This window comes from Syngnathus typhle, linkage group LG6 (assembly GCF_033458585.1).
Source record: "Syngnathus typhle isolate RoL2023-S1 ecotype Sweden linkage group LG6, RoL_Styp_1.0, whole genome shotgun sequence".
NCBI classification, from domain to species: Eukaryota; Metazoa; Chordata; class Actinopteri; order Syngnathiformes; family Syngnathidae; genus Syngnathus; species Syngnathus typhle.
Genome location: NC_083743.1, coordinates 12,210,353 through 12,226,345, shown reverse-complemented (window position 1 = coordinate 12,226,345; position 15,993 = coordinate 12,210,353). Strand labels below are relative to the sequence as shown.

At 41.9% G+C, this 15,993-nt stretch overlaps 2 protein-coding genes across 3 annotated transcripts in view; both read right to left on the bottom strand.

The window, feature by feature from the left end:
• Nucleotides 1–9,063, bottom strand: part of kcnab1a (potassium voltage-gated channel subfamily A regulatory beta subunit 1a) — a 44,153-nt gene extending 35,090 nt beyond the window's left edge. The window contains exons 1-2 of one of the 2 annotated variants that reach the window (XM_061281389.1): nucleotides 8,882–9,063; nucleotides 6,716–7,169 (exon numbers count right to left, since the gene is read on the bottom strand). In XM_061281389.1, coding sequence (XP_061137373.1) covers nucleotides 6,716–6,981 — 266 coding nt within the window. In that variant the 5' untranslated portion in view covers nucleotides 6,982–7,169; nucleotides 8,882–9,063. Of the gene's footprint in view, nucleotides 1–1,342; nucleotides 6,667–6,715; nucleotides 7,170–8,881 lie in introns of those variants that run through there. The other variant, XM_061281386.1, reaches the window with a different exon arrangement.
• Nucleotides 9,064–11,033: 1,970 nt separating this feature from the next.
• On the bottom strand, nucleotides 11,034–15,733 carry LOC133155804 (vomeronasal type-2 receptor 1). The gene is made up of 13 exons (XM_061281363.1): nucleotides 15,417–15,733; nucleotides 14,930–15,146; nucleotides 14,638–14,829; nucleotides 14,444–14,569; nucleotides 14,162–14,337; nucleotides 13,920–14,040; nucleotides 13,524–13,751; nucleotides 13,318–13,441; nucleotides 12,952–13,112; nucleotides 12,513–12,708; nucleotides 12,189–12,421; nucleotides 11,736–11,935; nucleotides 11,034–11,649 (listed from the first exon to the last, which is right to left on the bottom strand). Exons 1-13 carry the CDS (start codon nucleotides 15,731–15,733, stop codon nucleotides 11,328–11,330), a joined length of 2,613 nt encoding a protein of 870 aa, XP_061137347.1. The 3' UTR covers nucleotides 11,034–11,327.
• Nucleotides 15,734–15,993: the final 260 nt, after the last annotated feature.

The window sequence follows — 15,993 nt, the reverse complement described above, 5'->3', positions numbered from 1 at the left end:
TGTTAAGGTCAAGTTATTTTTCCCTTCATTGATAGTTGTTCAAATATGTTGGGAGAATTAAGAACAGAAACAGTAGATAGGGCTCCTCGCATAGATTGTTTGTTTCATGATGACTGGATGTAAGAAGAAGCTGGTGTCTCTTGTGCTCCTAAGTCGTATTGATGGTTTATTTTTCATGTCTCATTTCAAATTTATGTCAATTGTCAATAGCACCTGTCTTATCAGCACAACTCTCCTTCCACTATTGTGTTGATCAATCAAGTGTTGCTATATCTTTTTACATATTAGTTAGGAATTCATGGTTTTATAGTGTACGGAACTCTTAATTCTAGGTAGCTTTATACTTTAAATATGTTGAAATATAAATGCTATTATTCCAAAGATACAGTCAAGAATCTAGCCACATGTGCACTTTCATGAGACCACAAACAAGAGCTGGATCAAATATTTTGCTTTTACAAAGATGTTCCACTTGAATTGACGCTGTCACAGTTATAAATCTGACAATGTGTTCATTGTTGTGGATCCACTTTGCACTGCTGCATCATATTTAGATCTGTGCTTAATTCTGTTACCTCACTTAATTAGCATGTCAGAGATATTTAACCCATATAAGAGTATCATGTTTGTATTGAGAATTACATTTTTATAAAATGGATTTAGATTAAAAAAAGAGAAAAAAAAACAATGACCATAATTTGCTCATTTGCATGGAGTAAAAAACAATGACCATAATTTGCTCATTTGCATGGAGTAATTGCGGCACTACAGTATGCATCTTGAATAATTTGTTAAGACAGTGAGTACTCAACTGAAATACTGAAGTTACATGTTTAAGACAAGCTACATCTTCCTTCCAAAGAATGAAGCATACATTTTCAAACATAAAAAATAATAAAAAACGTGGACTTTTGGACGGTTCATTCTGGGATCAATCAATACTCCTTGTGGTGCTATGATCAAACATCTCTATTTAAAAATAGACATATGGGACTATAGATTGGTTTAGTGGAAGAACTGCTGTTGTCCATTCATCATTAATTTTCTACAGTGGATTGGGGGGAACACCCCCCCCCCCCTTCCATAGTAAAACTCCACACTACAGATTCCCTTGTCATTACAAAACAATGTCAACTACTCTCAACATTAACAAGTGCAACCTCTGAGGCGCAAGTATCAATGCATATAAATAAGCAAATACACTTTGGATTCACCAACGGAAGGAGACCACCATCTGTTGCAACCGCAACGAGTATTTGAGTTTCAGAAATAGCAACAGTACATTTTAAGGGTTCTGCACACACACACGCACACACACATAAACACACGCACGGGGGTTTACCTGTACGCCATGCCCGTCTGGCTCTTAATGGAGTTGTGCAGCGACAGCGAGTGGAAGTTAAGAAACTCCTCCAGCTTTTTGAGCTCTCTGGTATTCTGCGGTTTGTTGGCGCTCCACAGCATGAGAGGCACGCATGCTCGCTGGCCCGATCCCGCACACGTCTGACCCACCGGCCTCCCCTGACCAAGGCCTTGGGCCTGCTGGACCGTGCTCTGCCTTCTGGACGCCTTCTGCTTGGGGTTGGGGATATCCGGGCAAGTCGCTTTGTACAGATACATCTTCTCACTTGATCCGGTCCTTCAACCAAGTTTGCTGTGAGCGGGTCCCACTAACACGCACGCTGAGGATAATCCAGGTAGGCCCACCGCCCACACGGCGGTGGGCATGTGAGTAAGGCTCAAAGCAAAGTGAGTGATGTGTCTTTGGATGTATTCCCACATCGATTAATCCTCTTGTTTGGGGAAAAAAAAAAAATCAAAGGAAGAAATGCCAAAAATTCCAGTTTATGTGGAAAAAGTCCATAATGAAGCTGCTGATTGTCACATGTGCCCCTCCAAAGAGGGCTGTCACATGTGTTCAATATGCACATGCAGATGAAGAGAGCAACACATAGATGCACTCTATCTCTCTGTGCTCTCTTTCACGCCCAACACTTTACACACACACACACACTGTCACTTTGCCCCCTGCACAGCCAGTCTGCATTAGAAGCACACTTTGCTTTTGCTCCCTATTAAACGGTCTGGGAATCTGGGACATTTTTTCCACCCTCCCTTTCTCCCTCACTCCTTCCCTCCCCTTTTCATTCTCACTCTGTTTTGATTCTTTCTTTCTATCTCTCTCGCTATCCTTTTACCCCTTTTCTCTCCTACTTCCTCTCATCCTCTCACCCACCCTCGCTTCCTCCATCATCCCCCTTTTGTGTCCCAGTATTCCCTCCCTGTCACTTACTCCTGATCTCCTCCCTTGACTCTCCTCCAGCATTTCCTCTACCCATTTTCAGCTTCCTCATCTGGAATGCGCCATTCTTGAAGGTGTTATTATTATTTACACATATTCACCCCCAATCTAAATTATTGCTTTCATCTACGCCTGTTTTCGTTGGGGTTTTTTTCAGCAAAGACCGCCATCTCTCCTCTTCCTAAACAAAGTACACTACGATAACACACATACAGACAAGCACAGAATGTTCAGCGCATTTGCACACTGTCTGGCGGCAATGTTTTTGTAATGAAGTGAACCACAAAATATCATGGGGGAAGCCTCTACTCTGCTCTGTTTATCCCCCCCCCCCTCTCTCTCTCTCTCTCTCACTGTCTCACACATGCACACAAACACACACTTGCACAACATGGAGTCTCACACCTCTGACCTCTAATTGGGAATAGACAATGAAATCATGTCTGGTTCCCCAGAGGATTACGACTTGGGACAAATGTCATTCTTGCAAATGAGATTTGGTTTCAGACACGCAATGTCAAATGTGGAATTCTAAATTGTAATTGTTGTTTCGCAGATTCTTGTCATAATCATTTTAGCAAGGGGGGGACCGCAGGAATGTTGCCAGTCAAAATAGATTTAAAAGATTGAATACCGATACTGAAAAACACTAAAAATATATTTAATTAAGATTGTGTCATCTCCTTGAGTAAAAGACTTGACCGATTTTTGTTCAAATAAAATAAAATAAAATAAAAAATGGCACTGGGAAGAAAAAATAGTAGCATTTTACTCAGAAGTGTACTCACTTTTGTTGCCAAGGGTTTTGACGTTAATGGTTGAATGTTGCACAATATTGAGGGGACAATACTGTTATAAAAACTGTACTCTGACAACTTGTAGCAGTGTGTCTGCATGACAGTCCTTGAAAATGCATATAATAAAACCTTTTTAAAAATGTGTATTTGCTTCTGTGATACAAAGGTAAGTCCAGGAAAATAATTAAATAAAATGTGACGTTTTTCCTCACATACAAAGATTACACCTTAAACACAATCTCAGTCACTCAGTGGTTTCAAGCCTAACAAAGGGGCAGCTGTGTCGATTGTCCAGTAAGAAGAGTGGAAAAATTGATCCTGCCTGGCAGAAATAATGTCAGCTGAGCTTATGCAACGTGACTGACTGTGTTTACAGTTGTAAGAATAGACACCAGTGGTTATTTTGTGTTTGCAGCAAGTGGGACAGAGTCACAAAAGACCCAGAAGATAGGGCTGTGGGGGAAAACGGCCTGTTACCTTTCACTCATTGTCATATCTATTTAAATTAATAAAAGGTAGTGAATAGAAATAAACGGCACCTGGGTAGTATGTAATGACTTGGGGTCTTAATTTGTTCACTGTGTGAACTTTCTATAGTTTCTGCTGAATATCACTTTTCTTGTAACATCCATCCATTTTCTACCACTTATCAGGGGTCGGGTCACAAGGGGAGCAGGGAAACCCAAAACCTCCCACTCCCCAGCCTCAATATGCCATATTCTGTAATCAAATTGAACTGAATCATAACTATATCCTCTTTTTAATTATTCTTTCTACATCAGATTCATGCTCCATGAGACTAATTAAGCTTTTATTCTGTGCCCCACCACCTACACATACTCATTCCCAATACAACTATGAAACTCATACAGTATCATGCATATTTTTGATAAAGAGCAACTGAGCTGAGTGGTAACACAAGAGGGGAAATGTTACTTTTTTTTTAATATCATGGTATTTAGCTGTGTCTAAAGCTACTGTATGTTCCACGCTATCTACCAGATTCCTTAGTGTGAAATCATCTTAGTATATAATGATCTTAAATGAGAACACTCTTTTTATTTCAGCCGGCTTTATGGCAGCAATAATTAAGCCAGTGATCAGTTTCCAACCCTTAGGGGCTGTCCTGCTCCTATTTAAAACCAATGTGGTGGCCTACATTTATGACTAAAGCCCAACGTTATTATCACTGAAGATCTAAACTCGCATGATGCTGAAGAGCACGGTAGGGATCATATTTTTAACACTTAAACTAAAAGCTATCCAATTATTATTGATCTTTGCAAAGTTATTTTTTCACTCACCCAAAGTAAACCCTTGTTCAGACCATTTCTACATCTTTTTTCAGCCGCGAACTATAAATTGACCCTTAAGGAAAAAATAAAAATAAAACTTGTAAATAAAAAAAGAATGGAAAACCGACAACCTCTTACTCTGCTATGATTGTGAACAATCTCAATTTAGATTAAATGTATGTGCACAAAATACAATCTGAACAAATTTCACCCAAAAAATGAAACGGTCGAGTCCATCATACATTCATGTTTAGAATCAAACTAGCATGAATTGCTCTTGACCCTGGGGGACAAGGCACAAAAGCTATTTTCAGCTCACTTAAAGATCCCTGGGAAATCTGTGGTTATATTCTGCCCCGGTTTTTTAATCTATACTCGATTAATGGGAATAATTTGGATTGCTCCGCCGTCCCTCCTTGATAAGGTTTTTCTAGGGTTTTCCCAGTGGAGCGCGGAAGACAAGAAAGCAACAGGACCGCAAGCAGTGCAAAGGTTTCAACCTTTTTCATGGTGACACCACATTGCCTTTTGTACAGTCGCACGACTGGCAGTGTCAACCAAAAAGGATGCAGGAGCGATGAACTGGATTAGGAACGTTTTTCGTCACAGGATTGTTTTACCATAGGAAATTGGAGCATTTTCTCAAATTCACACTCATAAAGATTCCTTTTCAAAATCTTTATAGTACACGTAGGATGTGCTTGCCACATGATTGGGTTTGCCTTGGGCCCCTAAATGACTAAATACACTCCTCCATTCAGTTGGAATTGGCTGAGTAGGATTGATGGAGGAATCTGAAGCACTGCTTTCAATATGACATCAACGTTTTAAAGAAAGAAACACACTTCCAAAAATGTCCCTCTTGGTGTAATGTTTCACTTTGCTGATTTATGTGCAGGCAGCATATATCCAATTCCCACTCAGTGACAGTGTGAATGTGAGTGAGAATGGTTGCTGTCGCTATAAGTGCCCTGATTGTGATTGACTTTCAGACAAAGTCGGCTAAGGTAGCCTTGAACGACCCAAGATATTAATATAGACATAAAATTTGAAAACTATATATTTAAAGGCTAAGTGGTAGATCGATTTCCTCCTTCTTCTTTTGAAAATATAAAATGTGCCAAAAGATGTGGTTTTTATTGCACCTTTAAGTTTATTTTGATATCTCAGTTTTTTTCTAAATGAGTTAGTGAACAGAGCCAAAATTAGAAGAGAACTATGAAAGAGGGAAGGCCATTGGAGACAAAAATGAATGTGGGGTTTTAAGCTTAGATGATTGCTAAGGGGCACAGAGCGATTAAGAGTTTGCAACAAAAAACAGAGTGTGGGAAGAAGGGAAGGGACCCACATTATCTACAAGTGAGAAAACAAAGACATGAGATAATGACTATTATATTCTGAATTTCATTAGTTGAGGTTGTGATCAGCATCTCTGAATCGACGTCACCACTGGTAAGCAATCCCACGCTTCCGCCACCTCAATATGTTTTGTCGCCATGGTGTTAAGCAACATCAACACGGTCAAATGCAGCGGGACGAATGCTGCCTATTAGCAACAGAGCGAGATCAGGTGACACAATCCTTAAGTCGGGTCCGATTTTGGCGACACACAACACTCACAAATTAAATGATGGGCCAGCCTGACAGCCTTGCCCAAAAATACTTTGGCAAATCTATCAGCTAAAGTGAGGAACAATCAGACCAAAATTCAGCTTTTCTAAATAAGCCAGTAAAGGACAGATTACTGACTGTCTCGAAAAGATGATCTTGAGCTACTATCCTGTGGTTATGGGGTCTGTAAAGATTTTTCTCTCTCCCCACCCTGCTCAGAAAACTTGGAACTGCTATTTGTAACTGTTAACCCTGTTCTATATTTGCAAACGCAAATCCTTCTGTGTGGTCAAGGCCAAGTTTGGCTGAGCTACAGACTTTTTAATTGGGAAGTGAGACGGAACATGATAGCCAATTAGGAAGCGAGCTGAAGCGTGTGCTCTTGCCGTACACAAATAGAGGAATGACCCAGGAAAACTTATTGAACAAAGACAATTATTCACCTAGCTTCTTTTTCTTACAAAAACACTAGATAAAAACAGCATTTTTTTACCTTGCCAGTCAGAATGATTGAGGTGGACCAAAGTTTATAATATCACTTTTGGATATCATCTCAAACATGCTCCACACACAGACACGCACACACTTGTCCCCCTTGTCTTATGTCTAATTTAATAATCAATTCAGATTTGTGTGTATGTGTGTAGTCTATCGGATGTTCCACCCATTATTTTTTCTTCCAGTACGGAATGTGTATTGTAGGTACTCACCTGTAGGGCATACCCGTCTTATGAGTGACCGTTTCCTCTTTCCGCAGTCCAAACATTTTCAGGTACCAATTGCTCTCCATCTCTCTAAGCACCGCTGCTCTGTTTTGATGAGGCGCTCCCTGTCGTCCAGAGTAGGCGTTGCACTTGACCTCGGTGGAGTTACCGTGACCTTTTGTCCCACCGGTAGAGCTCACAGAGTGTTCCCGGTGTATTGGGGGAGGCTGGTGTCCCCCGACCCCGCCTCCGCTGCTCCGAGCGGCTATCATGACTCCAAGTGGTATTCGGTTGGACCAACCTTATCTACTCTTTCACCATCCTCCGCCGTCAGAAAGACTCACGACTTCCTTAGTCTCGTTTAGCATGTTTGCTCCAGAGTGCACTTCACCCTCTTATAGCCCCATCCACCCTGAAACAGGATCTGGGTTTCCTTGTCTCGTCATCACTCTGCGCTGGCCTAAAAGGAGGGAGACAAACATGCCAGGGTGTCAACAATACACTTGTACCAGGGAAAACACACACGCATAGTTTTAAGTTTTAATTTAAGTATACCTAAGTACATCTACCCCAAGTGCATTGAAGGATGGATGTCTACATGTACACTAACGCATTTGATCGTTTTTTAAAATGACAACTCTATATTTACACACCTTCTAGACTTGTTGGAGGTCTTAGGCTTTAAACACCATTCCTTGTGTCACAAGACTCTGGGATGGTGCGTGAGGAACACCAATTGCATGATTACTTTGACTACTCGGTATAAGTTATGTGACATCTCGCAAGCACAACATGGGACATCAGTATCCATTATCTACAACTTTAAAACTATCTCTTTGTGAAAATACTATGAAACAGTTTGGAGCTTTGGGTTTCAAATAGCGTGGCGTAGGCCATGTGGACCATTGATTTTTTTGGGCTTCACCGGCTTCGTCCCACATTCCAAAAACATGCATGTAGCTTCATTGAAGACTCTAAACTGGGAAGGTGTTAATGTGGGCGTGAATGTTTGTTTGTCTACATGTGCCATGCGATTGACAAGATACAACCTCTCTTTCTACCCTAATGTAGAAAGTTAAAAGATCAAATGTCCCAGTGTTTTGACTGACTGGTGCCAATGTGACTTGTCAATGTAGGTAGATGTATGCTTTACATCAAACACAGCCATTTCTTATTCTAATAAATCCTAAAAAAGGGAAAGATGGGCAAAAATCGTACGTGTTGTCTGGGTTTGATCCCATGACGTAGAAGGCTGGATTGGCCAAAAGAGTAGCCCCATGATCTAGATAAAATGGAAGGATTAATCAGATGAATTCTTATTCTACAAACACAATAGGATATTCATCTTAAGAACAATAATACAAAAAAAAGGTGCAAAGAAACTGCCTGTGTTTAGTCCCCCTTTAAAGGTTAAACCAGCACACACATACATTCCGTATTGGTGCCAAAATTCAGCAGCTCTATCGTCGTAGCCTAGAGGGTTACTCCTCTTTAGCACACATCCTCTTAGAAGAAACTGTTCATTTAAAAGCCATGTGCCATTATGTAATAGTGTGGAAAACCTTCAGCCTACATTTCCTTTATTCTTATGCAAGCTCTGGAATTGCACAGGAATTTAGCTTGATGTATAAAACACAAAATAAGGGTGAGGCTAGTTTCGTACAGACAACTGGAGCCTGATTTATTAAGATCCTAAATAGCGGCATGTTCACTCAACTGAAAAAAAAGCCGCTATATTTGTTTGTTTTAACTTACCCCAACTGAATGAATCGATGTACCCAACTCGAGGAGCCTTTGAAACTTGAGACAGCAGACCCCAAAAACTTTTGTGGCGGAGGCCAGCACCGATTGAGCTCTCCCCGTCACCTTTCATGACAACAATATGCCATCTAATACTTTTTTTGCAGATTTGGAATGACATGCTGGAGAAACATAGTAGCACAACCATTTTTAAACTGAATGAGTTTATTTTTGTGTGTTCTTGCACGCAATGTTACTTTGCTGTTTAGCAATTTAGTGCTGTTCTTGAATGCTAATTTATATGCCTCAAGTTGCCCATATATTACCAGTTATCTCTATAGCCTCCATCTGTGAGTTTACATCATGAAGTAGTCAGTAAGATCAGTGTCAACCTAAGAATTTTCTTAGGAACAAAATTAGGAAAATACTTACAACTTCATGAACGCGCCAAATTTTTCCAGCAGAAAAAAAACCATTGCATTACTTGTTATACTATATTTCCCAGTATATATCACAACACACACTAATCCAGGGCTCAAAAGATTCTTGACTCTGTTGAGCCATGAGGAAGACAACACACCACTGCACTGTGTTCTATGCAAGCACTCTCACAATGATCCCTTGATCGTGTTTACAGTGTGCTTGAGCGCCACGAACAGGTGAGGACCATTTCTTTTATTACTCATCTTCATCTGTAACTTGAATCAACAAGTGGAGGAACAAATTCAGATCAATCCAAGCACGGTGTGAAAGTTCACCGCCCGGTTCATCTGTAACTTGAATCAACAAGTGGAGGAACAAATTCAGATCAATCCAAGCAAGGTGTGAAAGTTCACCGCCCGGTTCACCAGAAGGAAACGTGCAAATCAGTTACTTTGACCTTCATAGTTAATTTTATTGAACGCGACTGGACATGCATGTGATATTTTAGGAAGCAATGGCCACTCTCGGCTAACACAGAAATGAATATATTATTGTGGGGATCTTGCTAGCATTTTCTTCTTGAGAAAGCTACAGCAGCTAATATCTAACTGTCCTATTTAGTAGGACATTATGGGACATGAGCACCTGCCATCAGACTCAAAGGTTTTTGTTTTGGATCTCGACTAAGTCATTTCTGTGTTGCGCTTGAATCTTCTGTTCATGTTTACGTACATTTTCCGCGGTTGTTCCTGCTTCGTTCCACAATCCAAAAATTCAATTGTAGATGACATTAAAAAATAATTAATTAAATTTCCCGGAAATGTCAATGTGAGTGTAAATGGTCGACTATAAGTACCCTCTGATTAAATTAAATAGTGGTATACTCTCGCCTAATGTCAGCTGTGATAGGTTCCAGTTGCGACTCTAATGAGAATAAGCAGTATAGAAAGTATCTATATTTTTGCCATAAAAATTTCACTTCTATGAATAAAGCCCTCCTGCCCAATCAAATGCATTGTCCTAAAAGAAGCATAGTCGGCGCTACATTTACATAATAGAGAGACGACACAAGCAGCACATCCATGATGGCGCATATGTGCACCTTTTAACATGATTTAGCAGCTGCCCCAGCTTGTCAGCGAGCAATAAATTCTAAACACATTCTTTCAGCGCTCTGTCACCAGGAGAATTTATGACTCTGACAACTTTGATTGGACACGTTCACAGCGTCACAGATTCCTGGAAAGGCAGGTGCTCATGAACACGTGAATTCACAAACGTATTGCACCAGTGCCACACGGTAAAACAAAACACTGGGTGAACATATAGGACAATATTATGAGGAATATATGTATCTCTTAGGGCCCTATTTTCAAGCTAAGTGCAAGTCTCGCACAAAATACACTTTATGGACGGAGTCTAATTCCCTTTGGTAACTTTGTAGACATGCCCTGTGTTTGCGCCGTTGTGGGAGTGAACACAGCCAACTTGCTCAGTGGCTCCTCTCATTCCTCCTAAATCCAGCGTAGGGGAGGCACAAGTCTACATCGTGGAAGCAGAAACGGACTTTCTGGAGTCTATGCAGGAGATTGACACTCACAAAGTTTGTTTATAAGGACGGTTCGATTCAGAGGGTTCAGGGCATGCTGTCGTCATATTTATGAAAAAAAATACAATGACATCTACGATTCTGAGATGCGGTTTGCCAAACTTGCACCCGTATGAAAATTAAAATGCACCAGCTTTTACACCCAAGCACACTGTATACAAAAATAGTGTCCTTTGTGTCAAAGTAGTTGTAATAGTTTCTCATTCATGTAGTCCTTTAGAGACATCCATAAATCACTTTAAAGCAGCATAATGAATTTGTCCTCCGCTTCTTATTGTCATCTCACTATTAAAATTTCTTGATGTCTCAATATTGCCCCTGGTAATTGATACTGTTGTTCTGGGGCACTTACAAGATATTAGTCAAAATGCTCATGTATTGCTTTCTTCAGTTTAACATTGGTTTAAATATATTTAATTTGTTTTCATTGACTTCTACTTTGTCTATAATAAGATGATGATGATGATCATGAGTCATGATAGGATGTTGGATATTTGTTATAGATTAGTTTTATTTTGTTTTTGTAAAACATCAGACTTGAATAGCCCCTCAGAAAGTATCTACGTAATGCCGCTTGAGCAGTACACATAAAAGTCCAAAATATGATTCTATTTATAATCTACATAAATAAATGCAGGGTGTTGATATCCTGAGTGTAATTGGCTAAATACATGTTCATAAATTAACCATTGGGACTAAATAAAGTCTTGGGCCCCAAGTAGGGGATAAAGTGAAGCCACATTTACTTCCATTGGCCAAGTGAATTAATGACCTTAATTATCATTGTATGTCATAGAACATTGAATCTCACCCTGTCAAGCTACACCACATCCTATTATCTGTCACCTAATCATCAATGGGGGTTGATGCGATTGTAGAGTTGACCTCAGTGGCGTAGGTAGCGAGTGACGCCGACGTCCCAGTCGAGGTTCCATCGCGTGGTTTGTCGCGGGGTCTCATCATCTCCTCAGTGTTGCGTTCAGGTTTGAGCAGGAGAATGTAGCACTTTGGCAAGAAGATGCAGGTGAGCAAGCCAAAGCTGGACGCCAAAATGGCAAAAATCTGCACGGCCACCATGAACTTGCCTCGTGTGCTGAGGTAAGCTGGGACGAAAGATATCCACACGATGAAGAAAACCAGCATGCCGAAGGTCACACACTTGGCCTCACTGGAACGCAGCATTGGACATTTGCATGAAACCAAACTTTTATGACTGTTATGTTGCTTAACCTGAGAACTGTACTCCTCTCCCACCTGAAGTGGTCTTCCAGTTTTCGAGCCAGAAAAGCGAAAATGAAAGCCAGCAGAGCCAGTAGGATATCGTAGGCAAAGATACAACAGATGAAGACCACAGAACCTTCATTGCACTCCAGAATAATCTTTATATTCTGAGCTGAAGTGTTCTTCATAGGATAGGGCGGCAGGACGATGAGCCACACAGTACAAGCTAAAGCCTGTATGGAAAGTTGTTTGGTCATTATCGCCGACACTACAAGATCAAAAATATATGATTGATTATTTAACTAGAGACACATTTGCTAATCCAGTGTTTTCCGAAGGGTCTCGGTGGAAGTCTGTGCCAATCAATATAGCAGTTTTCTCGTAAGATGGGGATGGGCAGGTCAGTGCAGGAATCCAAGATGACAAAAATCTGGATGGTCACAATAAAAATAATTCAAAGATAACGATGCACGTTTTGTTTTTTACCTGAACAAGCGTCGCCACAGCAGCTATCACCCTCTGGTGGGCAAATGTGAGGATGTCAGGCTTGACACGAGCAGCGAGGCTATTCAGGTTTGTTGTGTTGCTTGCGATGACGTCAGGGCCGCCACTGTTGGCTGCTGCTTCAGCTGCAGCTTTGGCAGCTTTGGCAGCAGCTTTGGCTTTGGCACGGGCTGCTTTTATAGCCTGCGCTCTCAGCATTAGCAACGCTGCTTTGCCTGGTGTAGAATGATAGAGGTAATAGAGTACAAACAGTCTATCACACAGGAGACAGTACTGGAATTGGCTCGAAAACTTCTCTCGTCTTACCCATAAGCGAGGAAAGACACAGTGCGAAGCCCAGCGCCAGAGCTACTTGGCTGGTCATGCAGCTCCAATTTTGAGGTTCTCCCAGAAAAACAATGGAGCAGAGGAAGGTCACCATCAGCGAGAAGAGCAGCGAAAAGCTCAGCAGAGCATCGTTGGCTTTCACCAGAGGAGTGCCAAAATGTACAACAAACACCACCTACAAATCATCAGCAGCACTTTTAATGGAGCTCTGCAGTCTTTGCAAGTTGTATTACCGTAATTTTCGGACTATAAGTCGCGGTTTTCTTTTCATAGTTTGGGTGGGGGGGCGACTTATACTCAGGAGTGACTTATATACATATATATGGTTTTTTTCACTTTTTGGGGCATTTTATGGCTGGTGCGACTTATACTCCGGTGCGACTTATACTCCGAAAATTACGGTAGTACTTATTCTCACCGCTATAGCAAAGGTGACAAGGGCTCCAAAGGCAGAGATGACAATAAGAGTGATGCCAAGTGGCTCTCCAAAAGCCAGGAACTCGATGATCTTTGGCACGCAGGCATCGTGAGCGTCATTGGACCAGTGGTCACCACCGCACAGGACACACTCACGGGCATCTGTCCACAACAAGAATGAGGAGATGCTGCAAAGGGTTTTGAAAAAATGTGCATTTTAATTTGCACAAATGTCACTGAGGTCATCATATTTGACAGCATACCACATTAAACCTATGAACCAATGGAGGCCTGGAGTTAGATTGCGTTAAGGTAGATGATTTTTGTATTTTATATTTTGGGGAGCAAGAGGACATGGTATACAGACTCGTCATGTTGCTAATTTCGCCATCGGCACACGGGATGCAGTCGAAGCAGCAGACCGGCTCTCCCTGTCGGATCCCTTCCCTGGTGCCAGGCTTGCAATTCTCACTGCACACTGACCGAGGTGGCTGAAAAGCACAGATGCAGTTGCATGACATTTCCTGGCCTAAAAATTGAAAAGAAGTAAATTATGAACAGTGTGCAACTGACCTCTAATGCTTCATTGTTCCAGACAATGGAATCATTCTTAATAGTCATCCTCTCCTCTGGGGCCAAGGAAGCATTGTATTGCCCCACGGTCACATATAATATTCCCCCGTTACTGTCGAGTCCCCAATTGATGATGTCGTAATATCCCTCCACATCTCTGCCGTCAAAGTAGACCTCCTCATCTGTGTGTGGCACTTTGAAGCGCACATTCTTCAAGTAGTACATAAGCTATAAACAAATGTCAGATTTCAATCAAACACGCACAAGTGGCCACCTCTCTCAAACGCAAACATGGCAAAGCGAAAAAATGGATTGGAGAGAAAGAACAATACCAGTTATCTGTCAAGTTTGGCCCGTATAAGGGATTGATTGGACAACACAGAGAAAGTCACGTACCTGCCACGGCTCAAACTTGGTGATATCAGCACAGCCGATCCCAATGAATGGCCCGTGTCCCGGCTCGCAGTGCTCCAGATTGTGCAGAGCATGGGCAACGGCATACACCGCTTTGTATACGCTGTGGCGAGACATTGCAGCCTACCATGACAACTCCATAATAATAATAGGACGACAATGGACAAAACCTACATTTGATAGGGGACTGGATAATGACTCAAGAAGCTAGAGTGTGAAGTCACCTGTAGGTGATTCGGAGCTGAGAAATGTCAGAGTAGGTGTTGTTGAGCTGAGCTAATGACTCGCTGCCAGTACACAAACCGGCGGGAAAAGCCTTCGACATTGTCCCGTTGAACACCGTGGCCCTTTCTTTGGAGTCTCTTAAAGCTTTGCCGTAGTCTAACGTGCAGTTGAATAGCTGTGAGACACATTTCAAGTTAAAGTACAGCAAGCTAAACATTGACAACATTGCAACAAAGTATCAGATTTGACACTAAGCTCAGTTACGGTATTACTACACTGACCGTCTCCCAAAATTCCTCAGTGAGAGGATCGGCATAGGGATCCAGATTCAGTAAATGTCGCTGAAGACCAGGAATGTCGGCCCTCTTCACCCCAAAGCCAATCGTGCCGCCTAGTACAGAGCTCACCTGCGCCCAAATAGTTGAGCGCATGTCAAAATGGTGATAACGGTGGCTTGACAACTATCGGCTCTTACTCCGGGTTGATTGATAAGGGCTGAAGTGACCCAGGCCTCACTGGCGATCCAAGTGCGATTGGTCACGTTTTGCCGGATCAGCTCAAGCACCAGAGGACTGAGGTCTACGTCTGAGGAAAAGACGACAACGATCTTTGCCGTGGACTCAATAATGGTTTGGACGATCCGATGGATGTCTTCAGGAGAATTCACCTGCAGAAATCATTTTTAGAAAAACACAAAGTGAGACAAATGACAAGAAACCGAAGGTGAACAAAATCACATATTAAGCACAATATCACAAATCACATACCTTAGGCAGAGTTTCAGAGAAGGAGATACAGACGCCGGCATCTTCTACCTGCTCTTTGAAGTCTTTGATGCCGTACTTGCCGTAGTCATCGTCTGCCGCTATGATTCCGACCCAAGTCCAACCAAAGTGCAGCACCAGCCGGGCCATGGCGTCCGACTGGTGCTTGTCGCTGGGAATGGTCCTCAGGAAGGTCGGGAATTGAAACCAGCTGTTCAGGGCTGAGGAGGACGAGGAGTAGCTGACCTAAAGAATAGTTGAACAAACAGGAAGTTGTAAAATTCAGATATTCACCAAAGATTTGGAGAAACTACATCCCATGAACCTTCAGTTCAGTGATCTATTTTTAGCCTGGTCACGATACACAAAACAGTAATTTGGCTCATGAATTAATTAATGATGACAGTTTGAACCTCAAACACATTATTTCCAATTTAGTAAAATCCAAACAAATCATTCAATAAATAATGGTGTTCTGGTGTTGGCATTCCATGCTGCTGTCATATAGTTATTTACCTGTGGAAAATGGTAGAGTCCGAGGATCCTGGCTGTGGCGACGGACAGGTCAGAGCCTCCCGCCCCAACAAGAGCTGCTAAGGGGGGGCCCGTGCCACAGCGGTAGTTCGGCACGGCCTCCTCTTGGCCGGTTAAATATGTAAGGGTGCCCTCCACGGCCTTGGAAATGGTGAAGCAGGAGTCATAGATGACGTAGCCCAGGTCGGTGTTGGGCAGCAGCTCATTCATGTTGTTTATTTCGTCGATGGCAAACAACATGGTCTGGGTCCAGCGGAAAGTTCGGTAATTCATTCTAGCGTGTGATGGGAGAATGAAGCTCAAATGAGGTTGTTCCCCCTTCAGAAATTTTTATACAATAGTTTAGAAGCCTTGAAATTGATGATAATCCAATGTTGATTCGCCAAACGAGATTTTATAAATATTTAGTTTCATTCTTGTTATTACGGCTACTGAGCGCAAATCATTTTAGCAATTCGGCTTAATTGATCCCTGAGGTTTTACCCTTTTATTTCTCAGGAGTAATTGAAGAGCTTGAAACAATTAGCACATTT